The 26,630-nt window shown below is 37.5% G+C and overlaps 1 protein-coding gene across 1 annotated transcript; it reads left to right on the top strand.

Moving 5' to 3' along the window:
• The first annotated feature begins 13,823 nt into the window (after positions 1–13,823).
• On the top strand, positions 13,824–24,197 carry LOC129776732 (uncharacterized). The gene is made up of 3 exons (XM_055782552.1): positions 13,824–14,657; positions 23,052–23,341; positions 23,407–24,197. The coding sequence occupies exons 1-2, from the start codon at positions 14,318–14,320 to the stop codon at positions 23,123–23,125; spliced, it is 414 nt and encodes a 137-aa protein (XP_055638527.1). The 5' UTR covers positions 13,824–14,317; the 3' UTR covers positions 23,126–23,341; positions 23,407–24,197.
• The last annotated feature ends 2,433 nt before the right edge of the window (positions 24,198–26,630 follow it).

Below are 26,630 nucleotides of genomic sequence, written 5' to 3'. Positions count from 1 at the left end.
TTTACGACAAACTTATATTACTTTTTTCAGTTGACGTTTAACTTTTAAGAGATCAAACATGTCAGTTACGTTAATGAAATACACCAAGAAACATCATATAACCTTTCGTTCAAATCATTTAATTCGTTTTTTTATCGGTCACATTCGATTTATTTTAAAGATCGTTAAAATATTCAAACACACTTACAACTAATGTATTGTAAGTGTGTTTGAATATTTTGTTTTTTTCAACATTTCAACAGTTTTATTCAACACCCAAAATATTCACTAGAAATAATTTATTTGGCAGAAGAACGTTTGCCTGGTCAGCTAGTCAATACTATAAAAATCTTTCTAAGACATTATTTCGGTACGACTCATAGTTTTTGTAGTATAAATTATCAAAAATTTCTCTTAATAAAATCGATATACTCTTTTCAAAAGTTACACTTGAGTCAAAAAATTCCCAAATGCTGTGGAAAACTCATATTTCCTCCAACCCAAACGGAATACAAACTTTCGTTCGAATCAAAAATACAAGTTTTTAAAATCTGCATGTTTAGCTCGATTCCATTTGGAATTGCACTATATATTTTCTCGAAAACTTTGTAGAGTTAGGCCAGCACAATCTGAACGCCAAAAGCAATTGAGCAAAAAAAAGATGATCAACAAGAGTACGGCACCTGGTGGGGAGCCCACCCAGAAGATCTTATAATGTTGTATCGAACAACTATTCTCTCAGTGATGGAGTATGGCAGTTTCTGTTTTCAATCAGCTGCCAAAACACACCTCATTAAACTCGAGCGAATTCAGTATCTTTGTCTCCGTATCGCGTTGGGATGTATGCCCTCAACGCATACCATGAGTCTCGAGGTTTTGGCAGGCCTACTCCCACTAAAAGATCGCTTCAAATTATTATCTCTTCTGTTCTTCATCCGGTGTAAGGTCATGAACCCATTGGTGATCGGAAATTTTGAGCAGCTGATCGAGCTAAATTTTCACTCCGGATTCATGAGTTCATATCATGAATTCAGGTTGATCCTTCTTCGTATATTCCCAACCGTGTTTGTTTCCCTGACTACATCAATTTCTCTGTGCATTTTGATCTGTCCATGAAGCAATATATCCATGGATATTCAGATTACCAACGATCGAGGATCGCTCCAACGATCTTCGATGAAAAGTATGGGGGTATCAATTGTGATAATATGTACTTTACTGATGGGTCCACTATAAACGAGTCCACAGGATTTGGAGTGTTCAACGAATTTTTTAGCACCTCACACAGTCTTCAGAATCCTTGCACAGTGTATATTGCTGAATTGGCAGCAATTCAATGGGCGCTGGACAGCGTCGCCTCACGACCTGTTGAACACTATTACATTGTAACGGATAGTCTTAGCTCTGTCGAAGCTATCCGTTCAGTGAGGCCGGAAAAGCACTCGCCGTACTTCCTTGAGAGAATACGAGAAATTTTGAGTGCTTTATCCAGACGCTGTTATGTCATTACCTTTATCTGGGTCCCTTCACATTGCTCAATTCTGGGTAATGAGAGGGCTGACTCATTAGCAAAGGTAGGTGCAATTGAAGGCGATATTTATCAGCGTCAAATCGCCTTCAATGAATTTTATTCTTTAGTCCGCAAAAATACCATCGCTAACTGGCAACGCAGCGATGGAATGAAGGAATGAAGGAATTGGGCCGGTGGTTTCACTCGATTATCCCTAAGGTTAGCCTCAAACCGTGGTTCAAAAGTCTAGACTTGAGTCGAGACTTTATTCGCACCTTCTCCCGACTCATGTCCAATCACTGTTCGTTAGATGCACTACTCTTTCGTTTCAATCTTGCCAGCAGCAATCTCTGCGTTTGTGGCCAAGGTTATCACAACATCGAGCACATTGTTTGGTCGTGCGAGGTGTATCTGGTCGCCAGATCGAATTTAGAAAACTCCCTTCGGGCCCGAGGAAGACAGCCCAATGTGCCGGTGAGAGATGTGTTGGCTCGGTTAGACCTTGATTACATGTCCCATATATATGTTTTCCTTAAAGCTATAGATCTTCGTGTGTGATTGTCCCTACATCCTTACACCCTCCTTTCTTTCCTTTGCGGGTAATTCGTCCCCTTGCTATAAATAGTAGAATAAGTTGAAATGTAAATACACTATATATATACGAATAGATTTAATAAATGAGTGTTCATCAACATTGTTAAATTTCCTTATATCCTATCCTCCTCCTAAAAATATGTCACCCTCCTAAACTCGAGTACACCGCGAGTAATCGGTTTTCCACCTTACTAACCATAGATGTAAGAAAATTGTTTATATATATATAGTTTTAAAATTATATTTAAGAATTCGGCTCCTTTAAACTTAAGTAACTGAGCCTGTAAAAATAAACGAATTAATAAAAAAAAAAAAAAAACAAGAGTAGAACATGTTTTCTATTGAATTCCTAACGAAATTCAATTCTTATCTTCTTATTTGTATGTTATTAAAGTATTCTCAGATTTCTAAAAAAAGTATTGTTTTTGTAGCATTTACATCTCTGAAGAACGTGCATACACAATAATCAAAATCACTTATTCTTCGAACACCATTCAACGGAATGCCTATCTCTTGAATGAACCCTTGAACCAAGCAGTCATCTGATCGCATTCAATTGAGTACGAATGTCGAACATGCGGGGAAATTTGTTCTACAGATTAAAAATTGGATGTCACTTGATGTGTTTATATAGCAGTACTTCAAAGCAAGCCATAAACCAGCGTTTCACAATCCCAATCCATCACTCCGCTCAATCATCCGAGAACCGCGGTCCAATAATCTCACTCGAAAAATCTCCCTTGCGTCGACATTTCATAATACATGTTAATGCTCCCCATGCTGCTTTCCGAGCATAATTTTCACACTTGCCGCATTTGTCATATCAACCCAACTTCCATATGTGCGTACACACAGTTTCCTTTTCTCTATTTTTTTTTTCTTCAGATGAATTTGAACACACTTTCCAACTTCTAACACACGTTTCTGTAAGCGAGTATTAAAAATAATAAACCATCCGCGCAGTGTTACAGTGGCTGCAAAACATGTACATCAGGGAAGCGAACCTTCAACAAGATGTGCAGCGGAACGCACTCCCCCGAGCACTCCCCGGTGTCAGCGGGCGGGAGAGGAAACAACAAAACACAACAACAGTGACCGGCCCGAGTCAGCTCACGCTTCTCCGTGATTCGTGATTCTTTGACAGCAAAGGCGTCTTTCGGGTTGCCAGTGCTTCCTCCAAAGTCGGGCACGCGCGTAAGCCAGAAGCCCTCGAAAAGACGGCCGGCGGTGAAACCGATACACGCAGTCGAGTGCGCACCGCGGCGCAACTCACTTCCAGACCCCCTTCCCCGACCCCTCTCCGTTGGTTCTGCTCGTCTTTTTGGAATCTCTGCAGGAGGCCAAAATTGTCTTGATTTCTTTCTTTTTCACATGAGTAAGTACATGCGGACACATGCGGCCCCTAAGCCGTGGATCACCACGGGAACGGGAACGAACGAACGAAGGAACGCGGGGTTACCCGGTTGCATCTTGGGTTCGGTTGAAATCGAGCGCGGAAAAGAAAAATGCCTCCGCCGCGGTTCGTTGGCGGCATCAGAGGTCCCACACATTCGGATCTTTGCATTAGAAAGTATTACGACATCGCGAAATGCACCTTCTTGACACTCGCTGGATCACTGTTGGCACGAGCGCTATATTTATAGAACCCCTCTTTTTGCTTGAACGTATTTTGGTTGTTCCAGAGGAGCTGTGTGATTCCTCAAATTGTAACACATGGCGATGGGATGCGCGTACTTGCGCGCCCTTTTTCGCGTGCTAATTAACATGCAAATTGTCGTTTATCACGTGGAAAGCTACGATCGTTTCGCAACGAACTGCTCGGTGAGTTATCGGAGAAACTGGGAACGGGAAGATCAACAACGAGCGATCATTGAACGCAAGATACCCGCATTGTTGTGTGGGACATCTGTAAGTTTGAGAAACGATTCACAGCTGTAGCTTGGGAAGGGTGCCATTTTTATAGCTCAAGACTGAGGATATAATTTTGACGATTTAGCAGGCCAACGAGTGGTATGACATTGATCATGCAAAAATAGTTGTGCCTGAATTCAAAAGGAACCAAAAGTTTTCATCGAGAAACGCGACAAGAATGGCAGGAGTTTCGCAATTGTATGAGCTGTTTTGAGAAATTCCAATCTACAAGTTGTACTGAACAGAACGATGAGCAAAATCTAAAGTTAAAGGAACGATTAACCCATTTGCGACCAAGCTGTAAACGATATTTTATGACAAAGGCCAATGGTAAAATTTTGATTGTTTGCGCAATGTTCAAGAATCATGTTTTTTTAGGGAAATAACTGTTCAAAAATCAAACATTGACCATGATCTGCATTTTTTTACAAGTACAAACACACTGAAAAAAAGTCAGTTTAATTAACAAATATACGGGATTCATAAATGCATCAATTCAACATTCCGAACAAGCACAGGAAGATGAAAATTTCTAAGGAAAACGCAGAAGTTACCTATGGTGAGATATGACCTTTTTTTATATTATTGTATGACCAGGACGCTTTTTCAAGCAGAAACTATTGCTGTTATTTTTACTATTGGCGGTGAAGAGATGTCATTGATCATGAATTATTTGTTTCCGCTTATCCATTTCCCGAAAAATCGAACATTTCCAAAAACCTGCTAAGTGTTCTTACATCAAAGTTATACTGTAGAAAGGTTCAAATATTATAGTATTTTATTGGATTTTGTCATTAAAATTGAAAACACCTTCCGCATATATTTACAGTCTATCGCAAAATTAAGTACACCTATCCCTCGATTTACACTGAAGATAGGTTCCCGATAAAACCGTGTAGAATGAAATTTCCGAATTTGCTACGTAAACCCGTGTAAAACGAAATAAACTTTCAGTATATACTCAATTCAATCATTTATTCAAGTAAAACAATTATAAAAATGTACTTTTGAAATTCACTATAGATTCTGGATACAAATAAACAAAGAATTCTTCAAGAAACTAAATTGCAATAAGTTTATTCGTTATCACCAATTTTAGGACCTACCAGTATTTTTATTCTGATTAGTATAAAGTCATCCCTATCACTTGAGCATTCCTGATGCAACAGTCGACGAATTCGGGAAGATCTCAGATTCGACGGCGGCTTTGTTATTTTTGAGTTTTTCGGGGTTGAAAAGTAAATAATTAAATGCGACTCATATTCATCATAAAATTGATCCATTTTACTCTCATGTAATGATAAGAAAAAAATTAAATTTGTCATATTTCTACTTCATATTTCATATACAAACAAAAAATCTCCATCTAAGGCGTGGAAAAAATGAGTGTACAATTTAAGTTTTTCTTAAAAAGAAAATTAAAATCAGTTCAGAAATGTTAACAGATAACAAAAATCAATCCCCTAGTAGGGACTGCATTACCGTGTCAAAATTTCAATAACCGGTTATTCGGTAATCAAAATTTCATTACCGGTAAAACCGGTAAATTACCGATAAAAAACATACTTTTTGCTGGTTAAAGTAATACTTAAGGACACAGAGAATGTTAATTTTGTCGTAGATCGGATCTCATTAACAAAGTTTCCAGAAAAGGAAAGAGGAAAAGAAGTGGAAAGAGGAAAAGAAGTGGAAAGAGGAAAAAAAGAGGAAAGAGTCCAATTATGCTGGGTAGAAGAGTATCGAATACCATTTTCATGTACAGGGTCTTTCAGATTCTACGCTAACGCAAAAAGATCGAATAGCTCCTTATAAAAATTACTCGTTCAGTCTGATCGGATGGTTTTTAGTGTCAAGATATACAATTTACAAGAACGTGTATTTTAGTGAAATCGTATTACTCGAGCAACCGAAGCCTTAATGAAACTTTGTCCTCTTATGGTAAGAATGTCAACATTTCTCGGTGTCGATTATTTCCTCTGGGGGAACGTGAAGGACCGTTGCTATGTTAATAAGCCACAAAATTTGGAGGAACTTAAAGAAGAAATAACTCGGATTTTCAACAGCATCGAAATCATAATGTTAGAGTTGTACATGAAGAATTTTCACCGTTTAAAACGTGTTATCGAGAAAAGGGGTGGTCACATCAAAAATGTCCTAAAATAAGCTTCATTTTCGTTTTTTAAAAATAAAAATCGGTTCACTTTTATTAAAATTTGTTGCGTGTGTGTTTAATCTGAAAACCCCTCTGATGCCCTCTGTACGAAAACTCTTGTCCGAGGGTTTTCATCAATCCGTTTATAGACAATGAGCTTGAACCGGACATTGATACCTTTGACTGTTGCGATCGTCGTTCAAGTTTGATGCTCCTTGATGCTCAACTGTTCTGCAGATTTCCCATCGTCCAATGGATTTTTATCCTCCTGTTGTCCAGCTACTGAATCAATATAATCATCGTCAAAGTTGATCAAGTCAGGAACAATTTCAAATGCCTGATTGATCAATGCCGTCCGCGACGTCTGATAGAAAACGCCAAAGTCTCCATAATTGTGTCACGACCACGACGGGAACAAATCTGCATATACGAAACGTCCTTCTGCAATCCTTCCAATCAGAGCTTCAAGCAGCTGCTTCGAAATTTTTGATGGTTACTCCGATAGCTGTTCTAACATAAATTGCAGCTTCAGAAATGGTGCATTACTTTCGCAAAAGCAGTTCAACAGTGACCAGATCTTGTTCGAGGGCATCAACCAATTCCTTTATCGCTGTCAGTTCTTCATCGCTGAAGCTTATCGTGTGTTTCGTTTTCAGATCTTCTTGTTCTTCTTTTTGGCTTTAAGAGGATTTAAACTTTTCAGTTCATTCGCCTCTAGGTTTTCAGATCTAGCAGCGCTTTTTGTACTGAAGTTCGGAGGTCGTAGAATCGGCGCAACACTGCCAGTTGTGTTTTTTATATCTTATTTGATTCTAGAGCAATATTTCAAATAAATTATTTTTTTTTTATGGTGTAGAAATAAAAATTACCGAAATTACCGGTTATTGATTGTAAAATTATCGGTAATTCGGTAATGGAAAATGACCCGGTATTACCGGTAAAACCGGTTAACAATCCCTATCCCCTAGTATCTAGTATGGCCCCCCTTTGACGTCCAGCACTTCCTGCAAGCGCCGTGTCGAGCCTTCTGAACACCGTTGACGGAAGTGCCTTCCAGATTTCCGTAATCGTCGTTTTGAGTTCCGCTTTGTCCCCTGGATTTTTATTCTTCAGATGGTTTTTCATTTCCCACCATAGATACTCGATAGTGTTGAAGTCCGGTGATTGCGGAGGTGTTTTGAGTTGATTGCGACATTATAGAGCAGGTATTCCCGCACGATGAGGTCAGTTTGTTCGGGTCATTATTCTGTTGAAAGTAGTAATCACGAGGGAGACCCAATTTCAGAACCGGAGACTGCAGGTTACGTTTCAGGAAGATCAATTAAGCCATTTTGTCCATCGCCGAATCGATAAACTCCATGGGTCCAGATCCAGAAGTCGCCAATGTATCGCACATCATCTGACTACCGCAGCCGTGTTTTACTGTGGGAACCAAATTCTGAACCTGGAGTACCGATACTGGTTTTGTCCACACCATCTGTCTTCCATCCAACTCAAAGGGATTGGTTTTCGGCTTATCCGTATGAAAGACCTTGTTCCAGAACTCCTTAGGTCTGTTCACACATGCATTAGCAAACTATAGTCGTTTTTTTTAATATTCTCCTTTGAGATGAAATAATTTTCACGGCCAATACGACCTCTCAGATTGTTCCTGTATGCTGCTCTCCGGACAGTATCTGCGCTGACAGGTATTCCAATGATGTCGGTCACTTCGGTAGTCAATTTAGGAATGTTTGTTATAGGGTTCTTTCGCAATGTTCGCATAATTACTCGTTCATCATCAGAAGATAGGATACGTTTGTACGAACAGCTTTAATTTATTTGCAATGTGTCTCTTGTTTCGTTCGTTCATATTGATCTTATATTGATATATCATATAGGGTAAATGATCTTGGTTTGTCCGATTTGGGGTGTTTTTACACAACTTTACACAAAATGCAAATCGATTTTTCTTCATGAAAATCACATATAATCGATACAAGTTTGGGTTTGTTGAAAATCCCCAAGTCTCTAGTTGCTAATACTACCATAAGGCGTTGAAATTTTTCAAATTATTATGTTTTTCAACGATTTTCCTCAAAGAGGAATTATGATCATGGTTTGACCACCTCTGATCATGGTTTGTCCGGTTTTAGAAAATCACCATTTTTGAATTGAAACATTCGGATTCTCAAGTAGATGTTGCATTTATCGTTCATAATTTATGGTTTCTTCAGAATATTGCTTTTTCTTGGGCATTCTAAAAGTGTTCACCTCAACACACTCAACATAGAGAAACTTTATTACATTATTAACTTTATAAACAAACTGCAGCGCGCCAAGCGGTTGCCATAGAAATCATGTGGACAAAACAATATTATTGAATTGGACAACTCATGATCAGAATTGAGTTCGTCAAAATGCGTTAATTTGATGGTTTAGCTATGTAAATCTGATACAAATGGTGTGCAAGAATGATGTTTACAATATTTGTAAGTGTTACAATCCAGAACAGGTCTGAATACGTGCGAAATAATCATCTGGTGATCGAACAAAAGATAGCTCCAATGAGGGGCGTATTGACACCAATAGATGGTGTATTTTATAATTCTTTACAACATGTGATTCCGTAAAAATATACTATAAAACTACTGTAAATCATGAAAAAGACAATTTTATTTATATGTTTTGAAACATTCGAATACCTGATTTGACAAAGGTGTGCTGAATTAGAGCATTCAAAAAAGTGGACAAACCATGATCATTTTTTCGACTGGACAAACCAAAATCATTTCCCTTACGAGGTATGTTCGAAAAGTACCGCGAATTTTGAATTTTCGCGATTTACGATATTCGAATTCCGATTATTTAGTGGTGTTATGTTGGTACTCATGTCTCTCACTTATGCCGACAAGTTTTTGGATGTTCAGTTAATTATTGACAGCTGCTTTGCTTGCACGTGTTTTGGCTCGTCTTCGATTTGTATCCTGTATCAAATTTTGTGTCAAAAACGAAATTAAGTGCGCGGATGCAACGTTTATTGGTGGTATAAGATGTTTTCAGAAGGCTGAGAATATGTGAACGACGAAGAGTGTGCCGGACGCCCGAGCTCTTCAATAACAGACAAAAAATTGATGAAGCGAAGAAAATGGTATTGGCCAATCGTCGAACCACTGTTAGAGAAGTTGCTGAGGACATAGACATATCGAATGGCTCGTACCATTCGATTCTTATCAATGATTTGATTTTCGAAAAGCAATCTGCCAGAAACGCCCGGATTTGTGGAAGAACAAAAATTGGCTTTTGCACCACTATAACGCCCCTATTCACACATCGTTGCTTGTGCGCTACTTTTTGGGCGAAACAACACACCAATGATGTCGCAGCCACCGTATTCCCCAGATCTGGCCCCCTGTGACTTTTTCTTGTTCTCGTAACTGAAGAAGCCCATGAAAGGAAGACGTAACTCTACGATTGACGAGATAAGAACGGCATCGAAGGAGGAGCTGAACAAGATAAAAACAGATTTTTTAAGTGCTTCGAAGATTGGAAAAAACGTTTGCACAAGTGTATAATATCTCATAGGGATTACTTTGAAGGGGACAAAATAGATATTCATGGATAAATAAATAAATTTTAGAAAAACACAAAATTCGCGATACTTTTAGGACATACCTCGTATATTATACAAATGCTATACCAGTATTCGAGTGTCATGACATTATCTGTTATTTTTAGGCTCATTTAATGTAATAAATCGAATTGACAAAACATGTGTTCAAAATCAATTTTGGGTGTATAACGAAAACGTAAGAATTTATTATCTAATTCTTTTGGACGTAGGACTAATTTTTTTTAGTAATGGTGTCAAATAAAAAATAGTGCACGTTAATGTGGAATAGAAATAACAAAATAAATGTTCGTTCTATGGAAAATGTGGATAAAAAAATTCATACTGAAATTCAATTCAATTTGTTGAGTATAAACAAGATATTCACGATTCATCAGTCATCCAATTAGCAACCAGACGGCAGCGAGGCTTTCCAAATAACTTTTCTCAAGCCCGAAAGTTTAGTTCAGTTTTCCGAATTAGGCTTTTTCAAGGGTAGAGGCGAGAAATCTGTGAAACTTGAGAGCCTTTATACAGTCAAAGCTCTCTATAACGACAATCTTTATAGCGACATTTCTCTATAATGACCTTTCGCTATAACGACACATTATCTCTTCTATTTACTAGAACATAACATCCTCTATTGCGACAATTTTCAATTTCACTCCACTCATAGTGTGTGTTTGTCAATGTCAATGCCTACGAACGTAAATGGTCTATGTTGTTTAATATAAGGTTCAATCAACTGTGAACATCTGTTCACGCCCAACTGATTTCAATTTTCAGATACTTACAAAAACTGAAATTTAAACCATAAAAGATAGGGAAAGCTTATTGAAACAAATTATTCGAAGAATTGTACAAGAATTCTGTCCTAGAGCAAACGAATAAAATTGCATTAAATTTGCAATAAATTTAAAAATGAATGTATAAAGGTTTTGATATCAAATTCAGGAAATAACTTGAAGTATCGTTTGTTTGACTTCGAAAACATTCACTGCCCAAAATGAGTGGAAATACACAATACAAGATTTTCATCTTCAACGTTAAAAATAAATTGGACATAATTCAAATGTTCAGACAGATTGTTCCTGATTGGCACGCTATAGCTTTCAGCCTACTCCTTCATCAATAAGTAGTAGATAAGCTTGAAGTAAAGTATAAAAAAGAAGTATACCACAATAGTTCAAAATAATGGACGCAGTGGTTCACACCCAACAGGGGGAAAAAATGTTCGAAATAGGTACTAAAAAGACAACATTGTCTAATGAATTCAATGTGCTGCATAACGCGAATTCATTCATCATTAAAGATATGGACTAGAGCCGTGAAGAGGGTGCGAATATTGGCTTCAATGATGTTCAATTGGTATATTTTGTCTGGCGATGAGATAGATAAAATCAATCATTTATTAAATCAGGGCCTGACAGAGCATTCAATAATAAAACTATAAGCCCACCCTCTCAAAACCTGCAAGCCGATGCTTTCCAGATTATCTATGCTGGTTTATTAACAAAAAAAACAATTAACAATTTACTATTTTTTCTATCTAGAGAAAAATAATTATTGGACGAATGAACTGAATTATATTCATTTTCTAATGTGATTGTTTTGCGTGAGCTTGGGCGTTTCTCTCCTTATAACGACATCTAAGCTCTCTATAACGACAACCTTTATAGCGACAATTCTCTATAACGACGGTCCCTTGCGATGTCGCTATAGAGAGCTTTCACTGTAGTTTGCTTTCCGTTCTTGCGAATAGTTTCGAAAATTCTGTTCGGCATGGAATTAACGAGATTTTCAAGCGTTGCATCAGCGATGGACTTCCAGGATTCTCTCACGGCAGCTTCTAGTTCCCGTACTGTCTTCCACCACTGTACACACGTCGTGCAAGAATTTCTCAAAGGTTCCCAATTGGATTTAGATCTGGACTACGTGCTGATCAGTCCAAAACCTTGATGTGTCGCTTCGAGAACTACTGCATACTCCTCTTACTGACATGGATGGCTGCATTGTTTTGCTGAAAAATGAAGTCTTCAGACAAAAAGTCCTCGGTAAATGATACCAAAACGTCTTCCAGTAATTTCACGTATTTTTCTGAGTTCATCCTGGTTGAAATTGTAGCAAGAGGGGATTTTCCATGACGTAAAAACCACCCCAAATCATGAGGGTTTCCAACTCCTAAGTTTCGGCTCAGCTTGACCTCGGGTTCCTTCATCAAATCATGCCAGTAGTATGCATAACAATCAAAGCCATCTAAATTGAACTTCTTCTAAATTCCTGAACGTTATCCCATTCATTTTGTCATGCCATATGCCTTTTGGCGAAATTTAATCGAGCCTAAATATATGCTGGAGTAAAGTTCGGTTCCTTGGCCTTTTTAGTGTACTTGAAGTAACCAGATCCCCGCAATATCTGTGCAATGCGCTTATTGGCAATCAAAAGTTTAACACTTAGACGGCCATGAGTGCCGTACTGCACTCAAAAATTTTTCCCCTGGGGCCATGAGTGCAGCACTGCACACACGGAATCTTCCAACGTTTCAAACGTGTGCGCTACAACATAAGTTTTACGTTAAAACTACTGTATTTTTCGTTTTCTACTGGCCTTCGCGGGGAGACTGCCCGTGAAGATCAATTTTGCCCGGTTGAGACTCCCTTTAAGGGCGAGTTCCAGCCAGGCTATGATACCCTAACTAGAACTCCACAACCAGCTAAAACCTCATCAAACTTTGTTTGAACCTATAAGAAACGGTAGATTCCACCCGTGCCTGAATGAATCTTATCACAGGCCAGGTCGCTATTCCTCACCAGTACTTCCATCGTTTTATGCAATCAGCAGTAGAATGTGCGAGCCCGGAAATCCTCAGATCAGGGAAAGTCGAATCAGGCGTACTCACTTGAGTAAGTAGCCGTTCCCGAAACTTATCGGCCGCACTTGGAAATCCAAGGCTAAAGCTGGCCGTCTCATTCTAGTGTCGAAATACCGCATTCCAGCTTTCACGACCGAGAAGTAACTTACTCGAAAGCTCTCGAGGAAATCTCTCCCAGGCTCTCTGATCTGAATAGCTACTTTGCAGAGTAGCTACTTTGGGAAAAAATTAAACAATCCTTGTACGTTGTTCGGTCTCAAGCGATTCATACTGAGAAATGACTAATGTGACTAAACAAATCATAAATTGGATGTCATCCAGATTTGATAACTGTCAGAACACATGTCTATATAAAGGAATGGATAATCCTTTGCATAAGAAAAAAAAGAACATCCAACGTAGATGTCGCCACCTCACAGCTCCCGGTGATTCATTCCCGGAAAAAGCGATGCTATCCATATTAGGTGCTCAAAGAAGAGTTGAGACTCCTCCTGTGACACATCGGATACGAATAAGCATTGTCAAATCAATATTAATGAACTATTTGAATTATGGAAAAATGACTCATAAGCTATTCCATCAATCGCGTTTAGACACGAGTACCGATTCAACTGTAATTGTATACTCATAAATGTTTACCCCAAGGGTTCAAAATGGCGCACGCCAAATTATTACACATCATCCAACGTCCCAAACCCTTGCTTGTCCAACGAACATTCCAATTGTCTTACATTCCTCTCCTCCGGAACCAAAAACTTCTAGGATCAGAGCCGTCGCTAAGACACTCCCCCTTTTCTTCCAGCCAACCCATTCCACAAACGAATTTCCCGTTAGGAACCTCCCGTTTTTCGAACGGACAGTGCGCGCCCTGCCAGCCAGGGATGTTTGTCACGTCACAGTTCTGCTCTTCCTGTACGGCCTATGATTCTATGAGTCATGTACCCGTTCTGATGCGACTGCAACCACAACTGGAGGGGATGTGATGCTACAGTTTGTGCCTGTGTTGCGCAACAGGGACGAAAATGTTTTGCTGCATGGGTGCAAGTTGCGCGATATGCGGGTGACATTGCTGTGTCACAACGCACACACTCTCGCCGGGGTGAGTGTGTGTTTGTGACCGACTGCCGACTTCACCGAAGATGACTTTTCTCGCTCGTGTGAGCCTTTTGAAAGTGTGGGGTAATTTCTGACCCACTGCCCGTCAGTCAAAGAACGACAGCCAACTTGTGCGGAGGTCTCTCGCGGGTACAGAGTGCTATCAACTTTCTTCTCGCTAAGTTCTTCTGTTGTGTGTCTTCTCCTTCTTCAGTTGCGCTTTTGTCGTTCACACACCACGCGTTCTCCGTTTTACCTGCGAGTGCCGCCAAGTGCGAGAGAGTGACTGCTGTGTGGTTATTTTTCTTCTTCCCGCTGGACTTGGCTTTCACGTGCTCTGGAACTGGGGAACAGGTTCCTGTGGGCAGGTCCTCCCGAGCTCGAACAGTTTACAGTCGACAACGAGACGGTGAACACATTGAGCAAAACATTGTGGTGCAGGAATCGGAAATCGAAATTTACCTCGCTCAAACACAACAACAAACTTGAATGGATTGCTGCAAACTGTTGCTTTGAAGTGATTAAGGGAGCGAGTGAGAAAACTGTTACCTACGTTTTTTTTTTTGGTTTGGATTCGTGGATTCTGTTTTAAAGTGAGAAGAAAGCAAGCAAAAAATGGCAATCGCGTTCTACTGTGAGGATGATGATCCGAAAGTTTTGCACGGTAGCCAAAGCTACTATGCAACATATGGATACAATAGCTACCAACAGCAGCATCATCAGGCTGCTGTGGTAGAACATCATCCGCAGCAATCACAGCAGCATCAGGCTGCTAGTGTTGACGGAAATAACACCATCAGCAACAGCAGCAGCAACTGTGCACTGCACAGTAGCGACACCATTAACACCGAGGGCGGCAGTAATAGCGGTGTCAGCGAGGTTGATGCTACCGCCAGTAGCAACCGTCAGTTGATGCAAGTCCTGCACCAGGTGCTATACCGATACACGATGGAAGGTGAGTAAAGTGATGTGATGAGATGTGTGGTGGTTAGAGGGCGAGTGTTGGTATTAATCCGTGCGTTAACCCATTTTATGCCAAGCGTTCGAAAAATCGAACATCAACTTTGATAATTTTTCATGTCTTTGGAAAGCAACCATATGGTAATGTTTTTGCGCTAAGAGATAGCTTAATTTGTTAGCTACCACTTACCATCGATTTCATTCAATTTTGTGTAACTTTTTTAGGTAACAAAATTCGACTTAAAGCAAGTATGTTTGAAAGTGGTTTTCAATTTCAATTTAAAAACCCAATAAAATACAAATATATGTGAACTTTTCAACAGTATTACTTTGACAATAGGACATACATTGTGATATAGGACGAAACTCATTCGATTGAGCCTCCTGCAGGAAAGTAACAGTCGGGGAAATTGAGTGTTCGAAAAATCGAACATTGGCCAAAACGAGCAAGTTTTTCTGCTGAACCCACATCAACACATCTAACCTCCGTAACGCACTTTGATTTGTTTATTTTGGAAGACGGAAGGTTTTTCATTTATTCTTGCTTTTTCAATTGTGAATGTTTGCAAATATCGATTAATTTAGCAAATATTATTGAAAACCTGTATGATTTTTTGTCCGTAATAACCGTAGGTTATGGTGGCCCGTAGAATTTCGTGTGTGGGGGAGCTGGAGGAAATGATCAGTACGCGTAACGCGGATTCTAATGAGATTGTTGATGTGAATGTTTTTCCGCCATACCGAATAATAACCTCCCAACCTTCTATACCGTTGTTTTTTCGTACTATTTTGGTACTTTGCAGGTATTTTTTACATTTCCCCACAACCAATAATAAAAAAAGCATACGCTATCGTTCGAAAGAAACACCCGGCCAGTAATAAGTTAAAATTACATGAAATAAGAAATGCCACATCTCACCTTAGGTGGATTAATTTGGGTTTATACTTAGAGACATCCATTCTCCTGTGCTTGTTCTTCCCGGAATGCAAAATTGATGCGTTTATGAATACCGTATATTTGCTAACTGAAGTGACTTTTTGTTCGCAGTACAGAGTAACTTCAATATAACGTACATTGTACTTTCAAAATTGTACGTTGTATCGAATTGTACGTTATATCGAAGCATAATGAAGAACTCAGAAACGTAGCTTATATTACTTTATTGTGTTGCTGTTTGAGTAAGGTTAATGAATAAATTCAACTAGAAGACGAAACCAATCTTTCTCATGATGCTTCTCTTCGTAATGTTGATTAAAATATGATTCATTTAGAATCTGAAATCACAAAACAGTTGTATTTCGGGATTGTTAAAACTACAAATCAAGATTTAGTATCAAAATACGGATAATTTACTGTTCTTTCAGAAAAACAATATTCAAAAAATTATTCCTTTGGACTTTGAAAATGTGTACGTTATATCGAGTGACGTTATATCGAGGGTACGTTATAACGAGGGCACGTTGTATCGAAGTTTCCCTGTATGTTTGTACATGTCAAAAAAAAGTGCGGGTTTCGGCCAATGTTCGATTTTTCGAACAGCCATTTCCCGGAAAATGGAAAATGAGAAAAAAATTATTCTTGAACATTGGTGTTCCTTTAGCGTTAATAATCGAAATTACACCAAGGGCTTTCGTCAGAAAAATATTTTTTACAGCTTGGTCGTTAATGGGTTAATTTGTCGGCCTCTCTTGTCGAGGCATGGTTATCTCCGTCGAGATGCATTTAGGCAATTGGTCAAAGTTCATACAATAAGATCTTTGAGTTAAAATGTTCTAACACTGCACTTCACTGTCCCTATTCAAAGGACATCGTTATTCTAGCATATCCCTCTCCAGGAATATCGACGTGTAATCTTTATTAAGAAGGAATTTACTAATTCCAATACAAACATTTGAAACATGAACATTTCCTAGAGCTTTTCTCTTGAAGTATCACAAAAAAATAAAATTACAGATAAATGAAAAAATATCAATAGGTTACGTGGGTAACAAGAGAACGTGAGAACGGGCGGTTTGGTGAAACTAATGAGTGGGAAACTGGATGAGTGTAATTCTTTCGATAAATTGTGAGTTAAGGGGTATTTATGCATTTTTGTTATTAGAACAATGACAATGCACATTGGGGAGTGTTTTAAAATTTATTGAACTGAATTATCGAAAAAGATATATTGATTTTTTATACAAATGTATATCTCGATAACAACCAATTCAGTTCAATGTCATTCTAATACGTTGCATGGATTTGCAAATGCACTTTCATGCCACAAAAAGACTACCTGGGTGGTAACGTCCATGATGGGTCGAAGTGTGAGTTGAGGGGATGCAGAATTTTTAGCGGGCCGAATATTAGGCAATTTGTCAACACGTTCACCGCCCAGCTCGATTCAGTTGCTTTTTTGCGAAGCCCAAAGCTGACTGTTGGTGCGCTGAAAAATAAACAAAGAGCACTAGAAACATAGGCGAAGTTCCGAACACGATAAAGTTTGTGTTCAGCAATGTCAAAATATTTTCCCCTGTCCAAATTCATCTCAAATGTGTTCCCAATGTTTGAATCAATTTCTTTTTCTTTTATATAAGTCTTAAAAATGTATATTCCTATAACCCCTGTGTATGCTATATTTTTCATCTATCCCTTTAGAGCAGGGGTTCTCAAACTGTTTTGGGCAAGAGACCCCTTTTCTAGAATTAAGTCCTACCTGAGACCCCATAGCCAAATTTCTTTGAAAATTCTATCTAATTTTTTTTTCTTGCTGAATAATTATCAATTTGAAAACATTGCAGTTGGTTAAATAAATAAACTTAACATTATTTTCTCACGGAGGCGATCTGGCGTAGCGGTAACATCCGCACCTCACAGGCGAAAGGTTACGAGTTTAATTCACACTCCCGACATTCTTCCAAAAAATGGAAGTAATGTGACGAACCAACCAAGTGTTGAAAGTCACTATAATGCAGAAAAAAAATATTTTCTCATCATTTTTTTTTTCAAGTTCAAAAGCCTTAAATTTCCGCGTTCGTTGATTTTCAAATGGTTCCTTCGGTTTCGCGTTGTTTGTAACCATAATGAAGCCTTTTTCGACAAAGTATGATGATTGGAAAACGAGAAGATATTTTTCAGCAATGTCTCACATGGCAGGATACTGTTTTTCAATGTTTCGTTATAACTAGAACATATAACAACCTTGGTTATACTCCTGCCTCATCTGTGCTGATGATAATCAATTTCATGAATGTGATATAGTACTGATTAATTATCCATAGAGGAATTTGAAAATTTTTAAGATCTTGTGTAGTGACTTATGATACAACATGGTCTTGAAGCTTTTATGATAGTTTTGACAAATGCGGAAACTGTGAATACTCTCTTCTGCTTAAATTTTGTACTGAAAGTTTTGGACCGATATTATTGATATTGTTTCCATTGTTTCCAGCTGAAATCGTCACCCTGCAGCTGATACACAAATTCAAAAAAGTGGAAATCTTGCTATGCAATGGACACTTGTAGGTCAGCGAACTCCAGCGTGGACGTGTAGAAGTAACCAAGTAAAGATTTCGTCGTTTTTCTCATATAGCTGAGCAAATAATCGAGTGTACAAAGAATTGCTTGGAAGGTTTTTGACAGCACTCGTAACATAAAAAGACTGATGCGATCTAGGGCTCAGATTTCTTGCTACTGAATGCGGTCTGTGAATCACGCAGTGAGTGGCCAGTACCTTACGCAGTTGGTACTTTGAGTGAGCTGTAAAACCACGATTACGACCAACCATAGATGGTGCACCATCAGTCTCAATGTTCTTCCAACCGAACGATTCTCCTCTGGTATAAGTCTTCATATATGTAGCGAAAATAATTCCTTGACACATATTTTTATCTTTAACCCTTTGTGGTCGGAATTAATCTCTTGAAAGAGATCCTCTTATCCTTACACGCTAATAATATTTATACCGAGTACCGTTATCTATTATGCATAGAAATTCCGTATACATTCGTGAAAAAGTTCACAAGATATTAACATTCGTATAGAAACAAGTAAACTATCACATCGTTGAATAATGTATTTAGTATGATTCCTTGCTATGGTGGCTGAGAGCAGACAAACGACCACAAAGGATTAATATATCGAACATACTCTAACAACAGAGCTTCATTGCTGGGTAATGTAGACTCGTCCAGCTGTGCACCCGTGGCCGAGTGGTTAGCGTCATAACTAACATGCCGGGTGTTCGGGTTCGATTCCCGTTCTGGTCGGGGGAATTTTTCGTCAAAGAAATTTCCTCCGACTTGCACTGTGATCACGCGTATTCTAGAGCTTGCCACTCAGAATGCATTCAAGGCGTGTTATTTGGCATAGAAATCTCAACTAAGTACTAATAAAAATGACGCAAGTAATACTACGTTGAGACGGCGAAGTTCCTCTAGGAACGTTAGTGCCATTGAAGAAGAAGAAGAAGACTCGTCCAGCTGGAGAGAAAATCTGTTGGCCTATAAAAAATTGAATAACATTTTTCCCTCTTCGCGATCCATCTCAAGTTCCTTGAAATGATTAAAAAAATTGTTACTCCATGCACATAGATGATCAAGCATTTTGAAAATTCTTCTTCAATCACTTTATTCTAGTGCACTTCATTTAGTTATGTAAATACCTTGTAATCTCTTGAATTAAATTAGAAATTGAGTACATTATTATTGAAGCTCCAACGTATTACAGAACGCATATGAACTTGCAACCTAAGGGCAGGCTTGTTATACAGTGAAATATCAGGAGCATGTTTGTACATGAATTTGATGATGACTTCCCTCGTGTTATATCGCGTATATATTTAAAATACAGAGAAATGTTAAACATGCCTGAAGGACACATTATCTTGCACGAACCTGTCCACGTTTTTTTACTTGCGGAATTTTTCATCTTGTACTTATTGTACTTTTTAATTTTCATCTTGTGCACACTCATCGTCATGTTGAGTCTCTAAAATGTGCAGCAATAATATTTTCTACTAAGCTATTAGTCATTTTCAGGGTTGCCACATATAATGAGTATTCTGTATTTTACTGATTTGTTGCCAAATTTCAGATACAAAATCAGTATATACAGATTACAGATTTTCTACAAAGATACAGAATTTAAAGATATTTTTTTTAAATTCTAATTTAAATTTTAAACTAATTACAGTTCATTTTCTACGTCTGCTTTCTTACTTATAAACTTTGTTTTTTTATCGTTGAGTCATGAAGATATGTACCTTGATTTATAAAAATGTTGAACCATATGAAATGTCACCTCACTTCTCGGTTCCTGCTACGGATGTTTTTGGGACACTTTTTCCACATTCATCAGCGTGTGTTGAGTGAATACTCGCTTCACAATACCAACAAAACAAAGTTCTGAAATCGGTTGACTTCCATCGATCAATCGGGAATTGACGGAAAACTGAAGAAAAGCAAAATTCAACAAAACCATAAACATCATACAATTTATTATGAAAACACATTTTTTATGATTCATTTTGTTGTATTGATACGACTTAAGCTAACCATAAATAAAAACAATAAATTCAAAATGAAAATAATCGTTTCCTTCCATTTTTCCGTTAATTTTTTAATATAGATTTTTTGCTAAAAATACAGATACACCGATTTTTCAGAAAATTTTATAAATGTGGCAACCCTGGTCATTCTTATAACATGGTGATTCACGTAACACAACTTATGGAGCATCTTAAATATTTCAAATAAGAACTTGTGTTATTTTATAGGGGTCGATATTCAGACCCTGCCGACTTCCAAAATCAATTTTCGTTTCTTTCGACCCCTTGGAAACATGACTAAAGATTTTCTGACCAGAACGAGTAAAGATACGATTGCCAAGTTTTCCAGAAGTTTACAAAGTTGTAGCGTTGTGTGCGAGACATGAATGCATAGTTGACCTAGGATTACTGTACAGTCAACTAATTGCAACGGTCTTGTCGTATATTATAAAGGTTGGACTCGATTACATACGGAATTGATTATATACAATTTTGGACCCGATTGTATACAGTTTAATTTTTTTATATTTCAAATATGACTTATTTCAAGAAAAAAATGTAATATTTCAACGTTAAGGTGAAATTTAATTAACTATTATACGTATAGTGGAGCAAAATCGTGATTTTTGAAGATTTTGATTGAATTCTCATCAGTAATTGTTTATAACGATATTCCAGCCAAATTGAGTAAGATCGAAGTTGGGTGTCAAAGAACACATTATAGAGGGGTTTGAAAGCTTCAATTTGGTCGATATTTTTTGGTTAAATTAATAATAATACCTTCAAAACTACTATGTTTCATGTTTTTCACTTCCAAAATTTTATTTAAATCCACTTTTTTAGATATTTAACAAATATATCCTGCACTAAATTATCTCATCTTTCAAATGAAAGTAACAAAATCGTCCTACGTAACGTTCTTTTTGAAATAGAGCCAATAAAGAAGTTCAATAACTCTGAGACAATAATAAAATAACAAATAATAAAAAAAAATCTGGAATTGTCTACCTATGAACTGTTTGAACAGGCGGACGAGACACCACTGACAAATTTTGCACTGCGTTTCGGCTTCTTCCCGAACCAAGTTTTAAACCACCCGGCCCGATTGAGGTCCAGATTGTTTCTTGCTCTCGTAGGTATTCTCCTCGTCGTACTTCCGCAGTAGTGACAGTGGGAAACTAGAATGTAAATAAAATGTAACAGCAAAGAAAAATATAAGCGATAAATCTGGAAAAAATTGACACATCCTCTAAAAATCTGGAACATCTTTGGTGCTTGCTGGCCAACCCCAAAGCCAAAAGTAGGACAACAAAACTAGGTATGTTTCGCGTCAGATGCAACGGGCTGCATTTAAATAAGTTTATTTCTCAAGAATTATGACTTTTTGAGCATTTTGTCTAACCCCTGTATCATATGTCCGAAAAGTTTGTACTGACTGGCAGAAAAAAAACAAAAAAAAAAGACGAGTCTGTTCCTAGAGGAACGGACGGAAACTAAGCTAACTGTTTTGATTATTGGAGACAAATGCTTTTGAATTGTGTTCCTGTAAGTGTTTATAAATTCGTCTTTATTTTACTCCTTCAATAGTCCATATGGTGGCCCTGGAAACATATGAACTGAACTTTAAAGGGTTGTAAGAGTTGTAGCCTAATTACCTACTAAGCATCAATAAGGCAAAGCTGAATACGTTGACTGGGCTATTGTCCGAGCAGGTATCACCTCAAAAAATACGGAAATTAACAGATGATAAATGTGGTTTCTGCAATTGTGAAGCTGAAGCTTCGGAACATTTACTATGCAGAGTATTGAGTCAACGAAGACCGCGGATTTTTGGAAAAGTTACAAGAAAGGCCACCTTTTAGGGAGGAGATGCAAATCCCTAGTGCAACTACAACTTGTTTTGTCAGTGATCGAACGAACTGACAGTGTATCTATATCAAACTGTAGTGCACCACAATAGTTCAAACTAATGGCCGCACTGGTTCAAGGCTCTTACAGAAGAAGAAATAGCAGAGTTGTAGTGGGAGATAGAATCCGGAACCATTGATTATTAATCTTGTTTATTTGTGATAGTAAACAGGAGGAGGGAGTAAAGGAAATTGAGTTGATGATTATTGAATACCAAACGAAGTAAAATCTTCCAAGTAAAATCCTGAGAACATACCTACTTTATTCGTTAGATGAATCGTTACACATAACACATACAAAAATCAGATATGTGAGAGATGTGATGTGAAAAATTGATTTTTTTGGACCACCCTGAAATGGAAATGGGAACTCTAATGAAAAAATAAATATAATATTTTACGGTGAGGAACAGAACTAGCACCTTTCACGAAATTCCAAGAACCACTACAGTAAACATTCACTAACTGGGCGAAAAAGGAAGACCAGTTATCGACATTCGCGTTTTAACTGGTACGGCATGTTAAACGTCAAATAAAATCGAGGGGAACTTCAATGAATTGTTTGATTCGCGTTGATCATGAAATTGGATAAACAAAAGGATTCCAATGGAAGTTTCGCATTGAGTGCGAAAACAGGTATGAAATATAATTTTAGGAAATTATGTTTCTGTAATCTAATCGATGTTTTTGTCATGCGGAAATAATGTCAATTTCCATAACATTCGAATACCCCTCACAGCAAATTTTCCATTTGAATATGGCGTCGATTGTTCATGGAATTCTGCTTTTTAACTGGTCCAAGGACCAGTTAATTTTATACCGCTTTCGAACAATTGCAATAGACTAGAAATAATAAAAGTTCAAGACGGTAAAACTGAGCACATAAGACAATTTCTTCCATACCCATTAAAACAATTGGTTAACTAATCTCTTCAACGTTCCATCTTTTTTCAGGAGCCCTCAGCCCGGCCCACACATCCTGCGTGTTCTGCAACAAAATCTACTACTTGTTCCAGCTGTTGTATTGACGCCAGCGACGGCAGCAGCCGGATGTCGCGCTCCACATTCAAGGTGTCAATGAGGACACCCGCAGTTCCAATAATTAAGCAACAGAGAGAAACTACGAAATAAATATACAACAAGCAAAAAAAGAATTTTACAAAAATATTGAACAAACAAAAAATCATCAAAGCTAACTGACCGACAGTGACCAATGGTGGAATTTTGGAAGCCGTAGATGCAAGGTAAAATTTCATATGAAGATAATTACAACACAAACGCACATCTCACAGCATAATGTTCTCCACAGTGTTGCCAATCAGCCGACCCTGAGAAGAAACCAATTTCACGGAGAGCAAAACCAACCGAAAAGCACGACGATTGGAATCCTGTCGGTTTCCTGTGATGAAAGCATTTTTTTCTTTCGTTTTACGATAGCATTTATTTGAAGTCCTCGATTTCAGTCAACTGGAGGAGTTGGGACTATTTTTTATCTTGATATTCTTTTCATGAATTAGTCACTAGTACACTTTAAACCAATATTCAATCATTCGTGACTAGAATCTAAGATCTACATCTAATAGCGCATTGTCGATATTAGGGCCAGGTACTATTTTATTTTAGTTTTTGTTCTAGTTTTACATCGATTTTATCATGTTAGATTTAACTCTCACCGATAAATTTAGTTTGGATAAAGTCAGACAATACGTTGTCCACGCGTCCGTGGACAGCGCCTAACGAAAATCAGCCACTTCCGTTCGATGCCAAGGAAGATGATCTCAGTGCTAACTTCGTAAGATTCGTAACGCGTGTGTTAGAGTGTGTATGCGTGTACGTAATGCCGACGGGGAGACGCGTCTTCCCCCGCCCACTCGGCCTGCCTGCATTCTCAACCAACGGTTCTGATTATGAAATAGTACGATTCGGTTTTAGATATGAAAAAAACAGCGATTTAGGAATAAATTCCATCATTTTTGTTTTAGCGCGTAACTTCGTAACGTGTGTAACGTTAATTTCATTGATTATATATTTTTCTTTTAGGTTTATTTGTACAATCTCATGATTTCAGTAAATTATATAAATCAAGATGTGTTTCTTAAATGATATTTAAATTATATTGAAAGAAATATCCTTGAATTGTTCCTATCTATCAAAAATTTGTTCTACTGCACGATTCTGATTCCGAAAAATTCCCTACTGAATACTCTCTCAGTCTGAAATCTTTACACTTTACTTTTTTGTATAAAATAATCTTTAAGCTTCGCAGTTGATTCGTAATAATTCAAATTAGTATTGAAGTAGTGTTCGGAATGTGAATCATGTTTCCACGCATGATTCAAATTCTGAACACTTCTTTTTTAAATGTAAATTTACTGAACACAATCAACACCCTGAAATTCTTTGGGTTATTGCCTTCATTTAAAGGTCATTAACAGGTATCGATACAGCCTATAATTTATAATACTAAGCATTTGCAAAAAAAAATGTGACTGTCAAAACCAGTGATAAAATGTTTGCGTTAGTATATTCCGTAAAAAACAAGCATGGTTTTTGCAGTTTTTGTCGATGTTTTCTCTATTTTGTTTGATGTTTTCATGTAGAGTGCTAAAATAGGATCTACTACACATGGATGAACAAATGAGCTTTTGTGCAAAAATTTTCATTAAAATTTGCATATAAGTAGTTTTCGGAATTTGAGTCAGGTTTCGACGCAAGATTCAAATTCCGAACAGAAGATGTTTGAACATACTATTTTCAGACAAATATAGCAATAGTTCACAAATTGTTGTACAAAGACAATCAAATTCTGGAGCAACAATATGAAAAGATCATTTGTTAACAGATGTTTGTAGGCTCTTTTCTTGCAAAACGAAAGTCGCAGGCGTAAACCAACGAGAAAAGAATTGATTTTCTTAGTCTGGTTTTGTTTGGAATGACGTATGCAGTCGTCAGTGGTTCCCGAAGACTTTGAACCTGAACGTCGTTTTATAGAGGGCGCTTGGGTCGAGTGATCAACGTCTCAACCCCCACTCTCTTAAACTGTCACCTGGTATATGCAGACAGCCCCTTTTATGGATACGAGGAACATATCACTTGCATTTTTAGTGTTCGGAATTTGAGAAGAAAGTGTTCGGAATTTTAATCAATGACATATTTTCAGTTTTTCACCATGAGCATTTATGTAAATCAATTTTATCGTAGTCAAATGAGAAAAAGTCTCTATTGTACCCAAAAATCAAATCAATTTCGCGGAAGAGTACCATTCTGAGTAATGAGCCACTGTTTGATGACCAACAAAGCTTCAATGTTCGGGATTTGTGACGAAACAGTACATGGTTTCCTTGTAAGCTGAGTTTATTTTACATCAGATATCCAAAAATCAGAGATATGATTCTTATCGCTTTCAGCTTTCAGGAAAAAATATAAACAATATAGCGCAAGGGCGCCTGGAACCATTTAAACTGTAAAAAACAAATACAATAACTAATTACGAAAACAAAATCTATTTTTTTGCAAGTATAATATTTTTACCAAAAAGAGGGCTAATTGACTTTATTTCGATATATCGATTATCTGAATCGGTGTAGTATTTCAAAGGTTATGATTTCTAAAAAAAATCACAGGATGGTTGTGTCCGAGACACGACCGCATAGTTGAGGTAGGATTCTGTTAGTCTATCTGTTGATTTAGGATATTTTTAAAGAATTACATCGTTAAACTCTTTGATAATTATTTGGTGGCCCTGAAAAGGGCCGTTTTGTTTGGTTGTAGGGTATTGTTTGCTCCAACAGTGTCTACCGAGTGATGATGACAGAAAGATGGTAAACAGTCATTGGATGGTGCGTATCAGATAAAAGACACAGGAGTGGAATGAGATATGATGAAAACCACCCTCTATGATCCTAGACGAAATGCCTCCTTTGATATGTATGGATGAAATAAAGAAAAATACCGAACACAATTATCAATTTTTCTCATCAGTCAAAACATGTTTCTTTAATACAGAGAAAACATATTTGAAATGGAAAAGGTAATTTTCTTATATAACTTTTATTTTCTGAGTATATATTCAACCCAATGCGAATTTTAATTGGACTAAGAGCACCTAATAATATTTGTAGAGCATATGGGAAAACACTTTTTCCAATATTTCTTCTTTTCCAATTTTTCTCGCCGTATAATCTTTCCTTGGGTGAAAATGAACACAACAAAACAGACAGCTTAAACCAAACGACCCGTTCTCGTGCGGGAACACACCTTGGTTTTTATTTATGAAAATTGAAATATGTGTCGTCAATTTGGACCAATCAAAAGTGGGTATATCCGTTAGGATAGGGGTTGAGATTTTTCAATTGTTTGATAGTTAGTTTCATGACATATATTATTTTCTTCAATATAAAAAATTGTTATGGAGTGCCGAAATCGATTGACGCAAAAATTTCATCAATCCATCATGAAATGACTGAGCAATAAGCGTTTGAAATTGGACAATTTTCACGATGTGCTCGATTTTCGATTTTCAATTTGTACCCC

Source organism: Toxorhynchites rutilus, chromosome 1, assembly GCF_029784135.1.
Source record: "Toxorhynchites rutilus septentrionalis strain SRP chromosome 1, ASM2978413v1, whole genome shotgun sequence".
NCBI lineage: Eukaryota > Metazoa > Arthropoda > Insecta > Diptera > Culicidae > Toxorhynchites > Toxorhynchites rutilus.
This window is presented reverse-complemented; position numbering and strand designations above follow the sequence as displayed.